This window comes from Muscardinus avellanarius (assembly GCF_963383645.1).
Source record: "Muscardinus avellanarius genome assembly, chromosome: 14".
In the NCBI taxonomy this organism is placed as follows: Eukaryota; Metazoa; Chordata; class Mammalia; order Rodentia; family Gliridae; genus Muscardinus; species Muscardinus avellanarius.
Window position 1 is genome coordinate 82,411,142 of NC_137800.1, and position 15,663 is coordinate 82,426,804.

Genomic DNA, 15,663 nt, shown 5'->3' on the forward strand with positions numbered 1-15,663 from the left:
GAGAAAATGTATCCAAAATGTCAAATCCACAGAGGACCTCCATTTATAGCAGCTACTTATCACTCCCTTTCTTGCCAGCCAGAAAGTGACCAGTGGAAATACCTCAAACTCCTGGTAGAGTTCTCTTTACTCAGGTTAGGAAAAAAGGACATAGAGTGAGCCTGCAGGAGAAAAGCCAAGAGGCCTGCTGATTCCAGCAGTCAGAGGACAATGGACAGAGCCAATGGCAGCACCTTCTCAGGATTCATCCTCCTGGGCTTCTCCAACAGGCCTCACCTGGAAACGGCTCTCTTTGTGGTCATCCTGGTCATCTACTTCTTGAGTTTTCTAGGCAATGGCACCATTATACTTCTGTCTATGGTGGATGCCCGCCTCCACACCCCCATGTACTTCTTCCTCTCCAATCTCTCTTTTATGGACCTCTGTTTGACTACCTGCACTGTCCCTCAGACACTGGTCAACTTCAAGGAAAAGGCTAAGACCATCACTTATGGTGGCTGTGTGACCCAGCTGTTCATTGCCCTGGGGCTGGGGGGTGTGGAGTGTGTGCTCCTGTCTGTCATGGCCTATGACCGCTATGCAGCTGTGTGCCGTCCTCTCCACTACACGACGATCATGCACCCCCAACTTTGCCTGCAGCTGATCGTAACTGCCTGGCTCACGGGGTTTGGCAATTCTGTGGTCCAGACAGCATTGACCATGACTCTTCCCCTTTGTGGCAAAAACCAGCTGGACCATTTCTTCTGTGAAGTTCCAGTGATGCTGAAACTGGCCTGCACTGACACCTCGATCAACGAGGCTGAACTCTTTGCCGTCAGCGTCTTCTTCTTGGTGGTACCCCTCTCACTTATTTTAGTGTCCTATGGCCACATTACTCGTGCGGTCCTGAAGATAAAGTCAGCCCAGGGGAGGAGGAAGGCTTTCGGAACCTGCGGCTCACATCTCATGGTAGTGATTATTTTCTTCGGCACCCTCATCTCCATGTATCTCCAGCCTCCCTCCAGTTATTCACAGGATTTGAACAAGAGCATCGCACTCTTCTATACCCTCGTGACTCCTCTGCTCAATCCCCTGATTTACACCCTGAGGAACAAGGAAGTCCACGGCGCGCTGAGGAGGCTGGTGGGGAGAACTGCAGAGTCAAGAGAAAGCTAACGCCAGCTGCGCAGCAAGCCCTAAAGCACAGAAAGATTGCTAAGCACCTAAAAGTTGGCTTCATCTGTACGTACTAGGTACCAGGCCCTGTTCTAGAGACTTGAGGTACAAAGAGATAGAGGTAGAGATAAAAATAGAGATAGAGATAGGGAGATAGAAGAGCTGAAAATGGAGAAAGACGTCTGTTCTAATGGAGCTAAACCTTAGGGAGGAATATAAGTAAAATAAGCTAAAAACAAATCATGGCATATCATATGTTGGAATGTTATATGGGAATAAAGAAATTATAAGTATGTGCAACCACGTGGATGATTCTCACAGATACAATTTTCAGATTAAAAAAAAATCCAGGCATAAAATACTTCCTATTGTATTATTCCTTTTATATAAAATGCCAAAGCCAGGCATGGTGGTGCATGCTCGTAATCCCAGTATTTGGGAGGCTGAGATGGTAGGATCACAGTTTGTGGACAGCCTCGGTCATTTAGTGAGGCCCTCTGCGACTGTTTCAAAATAAAGAATAAAAAATAGAGCTGGGGGTGTAGCTTGGAGGTAGAATGCTCTGGGTTCCATTCCCAATACCAAAAAAATAAATAAAATAAAATAAAATGCCAAACCACCAAAACTAACCTGTGGTTTTGGAAGTCAGAACAGTGGTTCCCCTGGGAGTTGTGACAGGGAGGAAAAGGAAGGTGGGGTTCCTGGGGAGCCAGTCTTGTTCTGGATGCTGGATCTCTGAGGCATATAATCAGTGAAAAGCCATGTAATCTCACACTTAACACCATCCACAATTTCTGTATTTGATATTTAATATTTAAAAAGTTTTTCGATAAGACAGACATTAATAGGATACCATAGTACTGAACAATCACGTAGGCATTTTTTTCCTTTCTCACAGTTTGAGTTTATATTTTAAGTAATCTAACTATCTAAAAAGAATGTTTAATGTGTGTTTGTATGTCAAAAATCCACAATTTAGTAATCTAAAAATATTTTTATTAGCCAAAGAGTTTAAGATATTTGATGGTATATAAATATAGTAGCAGTTACTGAAGGGGATTTATAAGATAAAGTCAGCTGGACATGGTGCACACTCCTGTAATCCCAGTACTTGGGAGGCTGAGATAGGAGGCTCATGAGTGCATGGTCAGCCTCACCAACTTTGTGAGATTTTGTTTCATAAACAAAAAAATGAAAATGGCTGGGGTGTGGCTTGAAAGTAGAATGCCCTTGGGTTCAATCCTCAGTATCACACACAAAGATAAAGTAACAAGTATAATCAAATTATCTGGTAAACTCAATGAGTTTATTAAAATATTTTCTTTTCAAAAATTTCTAATTTTGACCATGACAAGTTTGAAGATTTGTTAGTATGTTAATTAAATGATAGAGGAACAAAGACTTCTTTATAAATGAAAACAGATTGGTGTGTTGAGTTTTCTTAATGATCCTTTTTCCTAGTATTGAATAATTTCAAGTAACTTCTGATTATTTTTGGAGTACAATACAAAAATACATATATATGTATATATGCATATATATGTAGTTTATACATATGTTTATGATGGTGTTTTCTGTTTTACATACATAACAGCTAGCCCATTTAATGCCTTCTCCGTTTTCTGTTTTGTTGGCGGATTTGGGAATGGAACCCAGGGGCATTTGACCTCCGACCTACACCCCCTGCCCTATTTTTTATTTTTTTATGCTTTAAACAGGGTCTCACTAAGTTGCGGAGGGTCTCACCAAGTAGCTGAAGCTGTCCGCGAACCGTAATCCTCCGGTCTCAGCCTCCCGAATGCTGGGATCACAAGCGTGCGCCACCACGCCCGGCTGCCTTCTCCGTTTTATGACACAAAGATCCTATGCAGTATTTTCTCTGTGTCCATGAGAGGGGTACCTTTCAAGACCCCTAGTGAGTGCCTAAAACCACAGACCATGCCAAATCAATATGTAGGGCTAAAGAAATGAAGTTGTACTTGGAGATAAACATATAACCTCAGCATTTTCATTTTCATAGCAAACAGTTTCAGGATGACCACAGGCATTGTCTACCATTAACAAGACTTTAAATTCTAGCCCTTTTATGTTCAACTGTTTTTCACTCCTGGAAGGAAGTCCTGGGAGAACCATTTTAGAAGCAGGATGGTCATGCCCTGCGTTTGCTGATTGTGTTGCTAGTCACAAGCAGATTGTTTTTGCTTTGGAGAGTTCATAGGTTCTTCACTCTGTACACTCTGCCGGGCTCTGTCATGCGCCCTACAACACTGCTAGGGCAGAGTCAATCTTCTCATTCATGTCTTAGACCCTGGTGCCTCCTTTGCAGTTTTCTCAATGTTGGACATCTTTTCCCAGAAGAGTGCGGTTTCATAGCAATCGAAGATGCCATGGCAATTTAGATGGTATCTGTTATGGTTTAGATCTGGAACATCCCCCAAAGGCCCATGCAGTGAAGACTTGGTCCCAGTGCAGCAGTGTTCAGAGATGAGACCTTGGGAGGTGATTGAATCCTGAGGGCTCTCAACTCATCAGTGGATTAATTTATTGAGGAATTCATGATTTGAATGGACTATTGGGAGGTGGTGGGAGGGAGTGGGCCCTTGGGGTGTGCCCTTGACTCTATCTTGTCCCTGGTTTCTTCCTTTCTCTGCTTTCTGGCTGCCACCAATTGAACAGCTTCCCTCCAACCCACCCTTCAGCCATATTGTTTCTGCCTTGCAGCCAGCTGACCACTGCCAAAACTGTGAGCCCAGATCAGTATTTCCTCCTTTGAGTTGTTTGTGTTGGGGATCTTTTGGTCACAGTGTAGAAAAGCTAACACAGTATCCTATCTTCTTAATTAACTTCTTGATCATCAGACACAGCCTTTCTGGTAACTATCAGTCCAAACTTATTCTCTGATCTGTGTAACCATCCTTTACTTTCAATAAATGACTTGGTATTGGTATCACTCTTTTCAGGGGATCGTTTGCCAAAGTTTTCATACTGGTTTTTCTGATACATTACATTGCTATATATTGGGTTATTTTTCTTGTTTGTACCTTCTGCCCTATAAATTTAATGCATTTTTCATCTTAACTAAGCACTTCTCATGCATTATGGCTGTCATTTTTACAGTTTGAGGTGCTACAGAAAAACCAGCACCCATTTCATTTTCTTTTTTCATAATTTTACAGATAAAGCCAGTCATGGTGGCACAGGCTTGTATTCTCAGTACTTGAGAGGCTGAGATAGGAGGATCACAGGTTTGTGCCCAGCCTCAGTTACTTAATGAGATCCTGTTTCAAAATAATAAGAAAAATGAAGATGGGGGTGTAGCTCTGAAATAAAACACCTCTGGGTTCCGTCCTCAGAACTGTAGTAGTAGTAGTAGTAGTAGTAGTAGTAGTAGTAGTAGCCGCAGCAGCAGTAGCAGTAGTAGCAGCAGTAATTTCCCTTTGCTCATTTCACTATATACCCATTTGTTTAGAGCACTAGAGGTGCCTACATCTAGCTTGCTGGATGTCCACTCTCTCAGTTGTCTGGACACCCTCACACCCTTCCCTGTCTGTCCACTCTGTCAGCTTGCTAAGCAGTCATTTGCTCAGGTATGTGGGTGTCCACCTTGTCAGCTCTCTGGACGCCTTCATCTCACTCAGTTTGATGGACATTCACTTCTTCACCTCACTGTTGCTCCACTCCCAACTTGCTGAATGCTGCCTTTCCCAACATGCTGGCTCCCCCTTGCTCAATTCAGAGAACATCCATTCTTCTGGCTCGCTGAAAGTTCTCTGCTCAGCATGTTCCACTCCCAGGCTTACTTGATGTCCTCTCGCTCAGCTCCCTGCAGTTTCCTTCACTCATCTCCTTGGCTTGGTTTTCAGTGACCATGCTGAATTTCCACTCACGCACTGTCTTGGAGGTTTCTTCCGTCACTTCACTGGATGTCCATTTTCTCAGCTTGATAAGGTTTTGGGGTTCAACCCCTGGAGCTCAAAGGCTCTGCTTCCAGTGTGTGCCCTGGCTCAGCTTGCTGGAGGTCTATGATTTGCTGGCAGTCCATTCACTGAACTCACCGGATACCTATTTCCACAGGTTGTTGAATCACAAGATGCTCTATGCCCTGTATTAACAATGGATCACCTGGTTGGAAGTTCTTTTTTCAGGTGTTCTTGGTAATATTTTTACTGAGCTCACTGTATTATAATTTGCCTTAATTGCTGCATAATACATTATGTAGTTGACTGAATGTCCACTTGCTCAGAGTGCTGGTGTTTTCCTGGCTCTCCTGGCTGGAGTTCCATTTGCTCAGCTCCTTGGGTTTGCACTGGCTCATCTATCTGGAGGTTCCCTTGCTCAGCTCACTGTTGGTTCACCCAAACACCAATCTGGATGCCAGCTAGCTGAGCTGGCTTTGGGTAGTCTTGGCCTGCTTGGCGCTCTTTTGCTCAGCCTTCAGCTTATTAGAGGTTCTGTGCCCAGCTTAGTGGATGTCCACTCTCTCTTCTTGTTTGATATTGGCTCCTCGGTCCATAGTGTTCCCTAGCAGTGATCACTACAGTTTTTCTCAGTGTACTGTCACCATCTAGCTCAGGTCACTTTTATCTCCTTGCTACGTGTACTGGAGGTTCTCTGCTCAGATGGCTGAAGGTGTGTTTGCTCATCTTCCTGGGTGCCTGCTGGCTCATCTCTGCAATTCCCTTCACTCAGCTTTACGGAGTTCCACTGCTCAACTTGCTGAACTACCACTCATCTCTCTGGGTATCATTCCACTCCACTCACTGCCTTGCCTCTGCCCTGTGTGCCGGTGGCTCCCTCACTCAGCTTGGTAGAGTTCTGCTCACTCAGTAACTTGTTCATCTTGCTGAATATTCCCTCAGTCAACTATCTGATGGTTTCCTAGATCATCTCAGTGAATTACAACATGGAGCCGGGCGTGGTGGCGCACGCTTGTAATCCCCGGGCTTGGGAGGCAGAGACAGGAGGATCGTGCAGGTTCGAAGCCAGCCTCGCTGGCTTAAGAGACCCTGTTTCCAGATAAAAAATATAAAATAGGTCTGAGACGGTATCCTGGAAGTAGAAGGGTTCCATCCCCAGTACTACCAAAAAAAAAAATTACAACATGGATGCATGTCCCTTAACTCAGTTCAACGGATCTACTTTCTTACCTGCTAATGATTATTTTCATCATCATTGGAGATCAACTCACTCAGTTCTTAGCTTTCTTGAGGTTTCCTAACTCATCCCCCTTTTGGACCTATTGCTCACCTTGCTATATGTCATGTAACCAAGCTTACTGTAGACTACCTTCCTCAGCTTGGTGAATGTCCCTGGGCTCCACTCACTGGACACCCACTCCCTCAGCTCACTAGATTCCTTGTTCCGCATATTAAATACACAGTCCTTCAGCCTGATGATTAGCAGCTAAGCTGGACAACCTCCACTCAGCCTCAAGGACTTCCTCGCTGAGCCCAGTGGATTTTTACCACAGTCAACACCCTGGTTGTCAAATTGCGTGGCTCACCGAGTGTCCGCTTTCTCAGCAATGTGGAGTTTCCTTTGCTCCACTCAGTGAAGGTCTATACTCTCTTTCAGCTTGCTGGAGTTCCACTGACGCCCCTTCTTGATTACCACCTGCCTCTGCTGACTCAAGCTCCCTTCAGTGACGCAGCTCACTGGCAGTGCTCTCATTCACCTTGCTAGATGTTCCCTTACTCAGCTGTCTGGAGGTTGCCTTGCTTCTCTTGGTGAATGTGCTTTGTTCATTTTGCTTGGTATATGCTTTCTCAGCTCACTGGAGGTTACTTAGCATCTTGGAGGTACAGTCATTCAGCATGCTGGATGTTCAACAACTCAGCTCAAAGGAGTTCCCTGGAAGAGCTCACTGGAATTAACCTCAGGTAGTAACTTCTATGCCAAATTTCTCGGCTCACTGGATGTCCAGTTGGTCAGCAGCCTTTAGGTTCCTTTGCTCAGCTCCCTGAAGGTCCACGTGCTCATGAACCTGGGTGTCCACTGGCTTATCTCACTGGAGCCTGTCCAGCTTAGCTGCTATTTCACTTGCTCAGCTCTCTGGATGACCAATCGGTCATCTCACTAGATGTCACTATGCTCAGAGCTTGCATTTCTATTTGCTCAGTGCACTGGTGTTTTCCTTGTTCAGTTCTGGGGATCCTTTTGTGGGGGGCGGTACTGAGCTTTAAACACAGAGATATTCAATAACTGAATTGCATGCCATCTCTATTTTTATTTTTATTTTGAAATTTTGAAACCAGTCTCACTAGTTCACTACATAATGGCCTCAAACTTGTGGTCCTCCTTTCTCAGCCTACCAAGTACTGTAATTACAAAAGTGTGCCATGGCACCCAGCCCTTGGACGTGTTTTTTGAGTTCTACTCATTCAGCCCTTTGGATGTCCACTGGCACCCTGGCTGGAGGTTTCCACTCTCAGTTATCTTGACAGATGTCCACATGCTCAGCTTGCTGGACGTCTCTTCACTCATCTACCTGATGACTGTGTTGGTAGTTCCCTCATTTTTCTTGCTGGAGTTACATATGATGAATTCTGTGGATGTCCCCTGGCTCACTGGCTGGATGTTCCTCACACAGTTTGTCACTGATCTACCCGATCAGTTCATTGAACATCTACTTGCTTAGTTATCTAGATGTCCATGGGCTCAGCTCCCCAGATGCCCACTTGCTCATCTCACTGGAAGTCCACTCACCCAGCCCACTGTAGGTTGCCTCGCTCAGCTTGTTGGTTGTCCTTGTGCTCAACCTGCTGGGTGTCTTCTCTGGAAGTTTTGTGCTGAGCTTGTTGGATGCCCACTTGTGAAGCTTTCTTGGTGTGCTATCACTCATCTCACTATAGATTCTTCTAGGTAGCTCTCTGGAAAAATTCTCCCATTACTATGCTGAATGTCTACTTTCTTGCTACCTTAGCACTTTCTTTGTTCAGCTCCCTGGATGTCCAGTGGCTTATCCAGCTTCAAGTAACCTACTCAGCTTTGGTGGTTCTCCAGTTCAGCTTGCTGTATCACCACTTACTCATCTCTTTGGATATATCTTCACTCAGCTTACTGGATTTCCATTTTCTCAGCAAACTAGATTTTCTTTTGCTTCATTCTTTGGACCTCAACTTGCTCAGGTCCCTGCATGTCTACAGATCCAGCAGCTTATAAATATGGTGACATTGCTAGTGGTCAACTTACTGATCTTGATGGATAGCCACTTAGTTGGTTATCTAAAAAGCCACCCACACAGCTCCCTGAATGTCCACTTGCTCAGTTCCTCGGATGTCCACTGGCTCAACTCACTGGAAGTTTCTTCAGTCATTTCTCTGGGTGTCCACTTGCTCATTATTCCTGGTGGTTGCTTCGCTCGGCTCACCAGATTTCAACTCTTACTTATCTCCATAGCTGTCCTTACCTCATCAGCCTGGAGGTTATCCTGCTCACCTCACTTGACATTCCCTCCCTCAGCTAGCTGGATGACCACTCTCCAATCTCCCATGATGTACACTGGGTCATCTAGCTGGAGGTTTCCTCACTCAACTCTTGGTTGTGCCCTTGCTTAGCTCACTGCATTGCTGCATGTTCATCTCTCTGGATGGCACTTCACCCAGCTCCTTGGATGCCTACTTGCCCAGTTTGCTAGTCGTTTCCTCCCCTAGATCACTGGAGGTCAACTTTCTCAACAGGCTCAAGATTCTTTTACTCCATTAACTAGGGCTCCACTGTTTTAGCTCCTTGGATGTTCACTTGCTCTGCTGCCTAAAGGTTCCCTCACTCAGATTGTCATTGGTCCTCCTGATCACTTTCCTGGAAGCCCACTTGCTCAGAAGGCTGCAGGATACCTCACTTAGAAAGATAAGTGTCCCCTCACTCAACCTGCTGATTCTCCACTCCCTAGGTCATGGGAGTTTCTTTGGTCAGCTCATTGCTTGTTGCCAGTTATTCAGCTTATTAATGTTCTCTTGCAAAGGTTGCTGGGAGCTTTTTTCAGACATCACACTAGATGTAATCTCATTCTATTCCCTATATGCATGTTGCTCAGCACCCGGAGGTGCCAACACTCAGCTTACTGGAGGTTTCTCTCATTCATGTCTCTCAATGGCTACTGACTCATATGGTTGGAGGCTGCCTTGGCCATCTCTGAAATAGTTATCTGTTTCAGCTCGAGGTGCCCTCACTCTCCATTCTGGTGGTTTCCTTGCTCAGCTTGCATCACTCTCCCTCACTCATCTCACTGGATGTCACTTTGGCTCTGTTCCGTGGATGTCAACTTGCTCAGAGCACTGTAGTTTTCCTCACTCAGCTTGCTGGAGGTCTTCCTGTTCACATTACTGGGTATCCACTCCCTCTGCCATCTGAATGTCCACTTGCTCAGGTCCTGAGATCCCCGCTTGTTCCATTTGTTAAATGTGCACTTCCTCATCTACCTGGATGCCCACTTCCTAAACTCTGGATTCCCTCAGCTCACTGGAGGTGAACGACTCTGCTCACTGGATATTTAGTCACCTGGCTTTCTTGATGTTCGCTCGCCTTGTACAGTCAATAAGCTTCCTTTGTCTCCTTGCTAGATGTCCAGCTGCTCATTGCACTGAAGTTTCCTTAATCAGCTCCCTTAAATCAGCTGGCTCTTCGGGCTAGAGGAGCCCTCACTCAGCTCTCTTGTGGTTCCCTTGCTCAGCCTAATGGATCACCATTCACTCATCTTGCTTGTGTCTTATCACTCAGCTCACCTGTCTATTTATTCAAATATTGGGGGTTTCCTCTACAGCTCACTGCAGTTCAGCAACTTGAGTCCCCTGGCTCAGATGTCTTGAGTTTCCTTCATTCAACTGACTGAAGGCCCACACCCTAGATACCAGTGGCGGTTCCTCGCTCAACTCACTGGTGGTCTACTCTTTCAGGTCACTGGATATTCACTCACTCAGTTATCCGAACTGCCACTCACTCAGATCCTTACATACCTCTCTTTCAGGTCACTGGGTGTCCGTTTGCTTATCTTTCATCTTCTTTTTGGTTCTAAGGATTGAATCCAGGGACATTCTAACTCTGAGCTACACTCCCAGGATTTTTTTGTTTTTTGTTTGGAAACAGGGTCTTGTTAGGCTGCCAAGATTCTCACTAAGTTGTTGAGACTGGCCTCCAATCTGCAATCTTCTCTCAGCCTCCCAAGTACTACAGGCATGTACTACCACGTCCATCTTTCTTAAGGTCCACTCTCTCAGCTCACTGTACGTCCATTAACTCAGCTTGCTGAAGGCTCCCTTTCTCAGATTACTGGATGTCGCTTAACTCCCTGGATGTCCCCTTGCTTATATTGCTGGATGCCCAGCTAACTGCACCCTTACTTGCTCAACTCACCAGATATCATGTCCACTTCCTCACAGGATTTACACTTCCTGGACTCACTTGGTACCCACTCACTGACATCAGTGAAGGTCCCCTCTGTCTTCTCACTGTACATCTATTTACTCAGCTCTCATAGGTCCACTTGTCCTGCTTGGTGAACGTTTTTGTACACACCTCACTGGCAAATCCCTCTCCTCCCTGGGTGCCCACTCCCTCAGCTTTCTGGAGACTCTTCCCCTCACCTCGGGGGATGTGCACACACTCATCTTTCTGCAAATACACCTGCTCTTTTTGCTATAGATTGCTGTGCTCAGCTGGCTGGCTGTCCACTAGCTCAGCTCACTGTGTTGACATGACCCTTATGTGTCTCTAGGTTATGGCATCTAAACGGGTAAGGGCCTGGAGAAGGAATCCCTGATCTGTACTGTAGACACAGCCCTGAGGTTTCCCCCAGCCATGAAATCTCATGGGTGGGTCCAAAGGGAAGGAGTGCTACTGTAAATGGTAACGACTCTAATATGTGTCTCTAAAAGAGACTTTTTTTTTGGTACGGGAGATTGAATCCAGGGGTATTTTTATCTCCAAACTACACCCCCCAACCCTATTTTATGTTTTCTTTTTCAAACAAGGTCTGGATAAGTTGCTGAGAGTCTCACTAAGTGGCTGAGGCTGACCTCAAACCAACTATTCTCCTGTCTGTCTCCCAAGTACTGTTAGTACAGACATGTACTAGCACCCCAGCTTAATAGAAAGCATTTATAAATACTCAAGGTAATTAACAGTAACTCATTTTCACATGGGCATTATTTTTCAAGATATCACAAATTTTAAAAATTTTGTGTTTATTAGAGTCCCCAGTTGGTATGTATGTATTTAGGTATGTATGTAGATATGTATGTAGTTTATTTATTTTGTGGTACTGGGGAGCATTCTGCCTCTGAGTTACATCTCCAGTTCTATATTATTTTTTTTATTTTAAAACAGGGTCTCAACTAAGTTGAGGGCCTCACTAAGTTGCTGAATCTGGTTGCAAAACTGCAATCCTCCTGTGTCAGCCTCCTAAGTACTTGAATTATAGGTGTGCACCACCACACCCAGCTCAGCCTTCGATTTTTAATTTATTTTTTATAGCTGCGGGCCATTTATTTTTCCACCAGTTCACATACTTTCTCTTGAGTGATATTTCAGTTGGAATATCCTATACATAATTACCTTTTGATGAGGTACAGAAATCATACCCCAACACACTGCCCTGGCTGAGATTTTTGTCCTAATAAATGAGGCTCCTGAATGAACACTTTTTTTTTTTTAACTTTCCAAGTTCTCAGCAAGAAATTGATTTCTACAGCCCAGTACCAGTATCAGCCGAGTACCAAGCCCTTGTTTTTGACTCTGACCTTGTGCTTGGAGGCATCCAACTTACAGTGCTTTCTGACCGCTTTTCAAAGAAACATTATATAACTTTTAAAATATAGACCTTGCATGTAGGCTTATTCATTGCTGTTACAAGTATTAAAATTTGATAAAAATAAAAAATAAATAAACAAATAAAAAACAAAAAAAAAATTTTGCAGTTAGCCAGGTATGATTGCTCATGCTTGTAATCCCCATACTTGGGAGGTTCAGACAGGAAGACTGCAGGTTGAGGCCAGCCTCAGCAACTCAGTGAGGCCTTCTGCAACTTAGTGAGACCTTGTTTCAAAATAAAAAGAATAAAAAAGGGGTTGGCATGTAGTTTGGGAGTAGAATATCCCTGGGTTCCATCCTTAGTACCACAAAAAATTAAAAAATTATAGTCATCAGAGCTGTAAATGGAGGTGTCAGAGTGTTTGCCTAGGAAACATAAGATCTGGGTTTAATCCCAGTAGTGCAAATAATGAAACATAAAAGCTAATAAAGAAAGCCCTAAAGCTGGGCATGGTGGCGCATGCTTGTAATCCCAGCATTTGGGAGGCTGAGACCGAAGGATTGTAGTTTACAGACAGCCTCAGCTACTTAGTGATGCCCTCCGCAACTCAGTGAGACCCTGTTTCAAAATAAAGAATACAAAATTGGGCAGGGGGTGTAGCTAGGCGGTCAAATGCCTCTGGGTTCCATCCCCAAACCTGCAAAAAAAAAAAAAAAAAAAAAAAGCCCTAGCTGGGCACAGTGGCCCAAGGTCATATTCCTGATGCTTTCAGTAATTAAACATGAGGGTTAGTTTTGAAGACATAGTGTGGTAACTGTGTGAGACCAAGTTTCAACGCAAAAGACAAGACAGGTGTGGTTGTTTACTCTTGAAATTCCAGTACTTATCCATGGAAGAGGATTCCAAGTTGAACGCCAGTGCCAGGAATTTTTCTTTTCTCTTTTTGCGGTACTGGGGATTGAACCCAGTGGCATCCTACCTCCAAGCCACACCCTTGCTCAAAGACAGGCATTTCGGTTCTTTGCTTAAGATCATGTTATCTTATTGTTCTAATTTGCATTTTCCCTCATTTCATTGAGCTTGAGCCCTTTTGGGCACTTATTTCCTCTGGGAGAAGCCTGTCTATATCCTTGGCTCCTTTATAAACTGGCTCACTGACTATTTTTTAATCTATTGAAAGAACAAATTTGTGTATTTGAGATACTAATCATATTTGTTGGCTGTCAGTAACTTCATTAAATCTGTAGATTGGATTTTCAGGCCTCTACAGGATAAAGGAACTATTTCATAATGTTTTGTTTGGAAACGGTCTCACTAAGTTGATTCAAGCCTCACTGAGTTGCTGAGGCTGGCTTGAAATCAGTGATCCTCCTGTCTCAGGCTCCCATGTAAGGGATTACAGGCGTGAATCACCACCCCTGGATCCTATATGTACAGTCACGTGCCACTCAACAACGGGGATGACTTCTGAGAAGCACCCCTGTAACATGGGGGACACACACCAGGACTCTGTGCACGCATATTCTTACCTCACTGAAGCTCACTATGACATATAAGTGCAGTGGACCATATAAGTGATTGGCCTACACACCAACCCAGTGCAGAATGTTCTGTCCCATCCTTCCCACTCTGGTGGTAAAGCATCCCTCCCCTTCTTCCAGTTCCTGGTACCCTGGCTCCCTGCTATTTCCCAGAGGCGATCTCCTCACCCAAAAGATGTTGCCCACTGATTCCTGCAGCTGCCCAGCCCTGCCTCCAGGCTACGGAGGATTAGAGGCCACAGCAGTTTCTAAAAAATAGTCCTGCCTACCTGCCTACAACACAGCACTTTTAAACTCTGATTCACCCAGAGACTGAGAGAGGTTTCTCGTCTATTTAAACGTTCCTACCAGATAATAAGATAGGCCCTAAAGGGTTCTGTTCAGTCTTAGAAAAATCAATTCAAGTCAGGTGTGGTGGGGCATGCTGTAATCCCAGTACTTGGGAGGCTGAGACAGGAGGATCACAGGTTTGCGGTTAGCCTCAGCAATTTGTGAGGCCCTCCACAATTTAGTAAGGCCCTGTTTCATAATAAAGAATAAAAAATTGGGCTGGAGGTATAGCTCAGAGTTAGAATACCCCTAGTATCCATCCCTGGTACCACAGAAAGAAAGAAAGAAAGAAAGAAAGAAAGAAAGAAAGAAAGAAAGAAAGAAAGAAAGAAAGAAAGAAAGAAAGAAAGAAAGAAAGAAAGAAAGGAAAAGAGAAAAGATATAATTCAGAAACCAATTCACCAAATGACTGAATTTATTAAAAACGGATTTGTTGTTGACTGGGGCTCAAACATTATTACTGGGACCCAACAAGCCAAGACCCAGGGTTGGTGCAAGGGAATTTGTGTAGGCTAATAGAGATTATGTTTTGGGCAGCAATGCATCCTACATGCATAACTCTTCCAAAGGCCTATGGACAGAATTGGCTACCCGTCCAAGGATGTAGGAATTCTGGATCTCCACCATCACGCTGAACCTGTTGCCCAGGGTTCTCCTAGCGACTCTAGTGTCATTTGTGGGAGCCACCCAAACCTCTGAGCTAGAAGTCCAGGCTGCTGCTCACCAAGAGCCTGGGTGGGCACAAAGCCTCCACTTGCACTGCAGCTGCAGCAGGTCTGTGCAGTAGCCTGTTATTTCTTACAGAATAATAATGCCTTTTATGGTTATATCAATAATAATAGCAACAATAACAACAACAATAATAATGCTTTTCTTGGTTCTCATTTGTCAGACCTCTCATCCCTGAGTGGCTTCTACTCTATATTGTCTATTAAGTCTCAAGATCACAAGAGATAAGTCTGTCTAGCATTTTAATGGTCGTTTTGAAATACGCACTTACCTGAACTGGAAAGATATTCCGCAGAGTTTTCTCATGGCTTGCTTGGCACACTACTCCTTTCCCTGGAAGCTTAAAGGGATCTCATCACTTGGAGCCTCAGATCTAGATTTGATCAATACCAAGTGAGCTGAGCTGGCTTCCTGCAGCCGGGCAGCATGGAGACCTGTTTCATCTGGTTCAGATTCAACTGCAGCCCCATCTTCAGGAAGGCTTCCGCAGAGACTTTAAGACTCCATTGTGCTGACTTCTTTCTTGACAGGTCATGCATTTATCCGCCTCTCTGCGAGTCCTTGCAACCTGTGCTGACTATCAGGGAGGTGTGGGTTCTGTTCATTCAGGGGTTGGCTTCATTTGAAAGTCACCCCGGTGATTTTGTCCCTTCCTGTCTCCTCCAGCTGCTTCCTCCCCACCACACCTCGGTGGTACAGCTGTAGGCTATCACCCAGAGGCATTCCTCCTTTTATCCTCTTCTCCTGGGGCTCCATTCCTTCTTGGAAAAAGGAGAGCCAACTCTATTTAAAAACCGTGTTCTCCAAAATGTCCTCCTGTCTCTGATTTCTTCAACAGAGACAGCAGGGAAAAGAATGTACTTGGCAAGTCTTTGGAATCAGAAAAGAGTTCCATAACTTAATATGAAGGTAATGTTTGCAAGGAACAATGGCAAACACCTGCAGTCCCAGCTACGTGGGAGGCTGAGGCAGAAAGATAGAAGTCAGCCAGGGCAATTTAGTGAGACCCTGTCTCAAAACAAAATTTTAAAATTCAAATTAAAAAAAAATCTGGGGATGTAGCTCAGAGGTGGGTTCAATCTCTGATACCCCACCTTTAATGCCAGAGCTATGACTAAAAGAGAGGGAATGTTGCTGGGCCAACATTCCTCATTTTATCCA

The 15,663-nt window shown here is 44.6% G+C and overlaps 1 protein-coding gene across 1 annotated transcript; it reads left to right on the plus strand.

Annotated features, from left to right (window-relative positions):
• Nucleotides 1–210: 210 nt before the first annotated feature.
• Nucleotides 211–1,155, plus strand: LOC308273447 (putative olfactory receptor 2B8; the record flags this gene model as incomplete). The annotated part of the gene is made up of 1 exon (XM_080710565.1): nt 211–1,155. One exon carries the CDS (start codon nt 211–213, stop codon nt 1,153–1,155), a length of 945 nt encoding a protein of 314 aa, XP_080566691.1.
• Nucleotides 1,156–15,663: the final 14,508 nt, after the last annotated feature.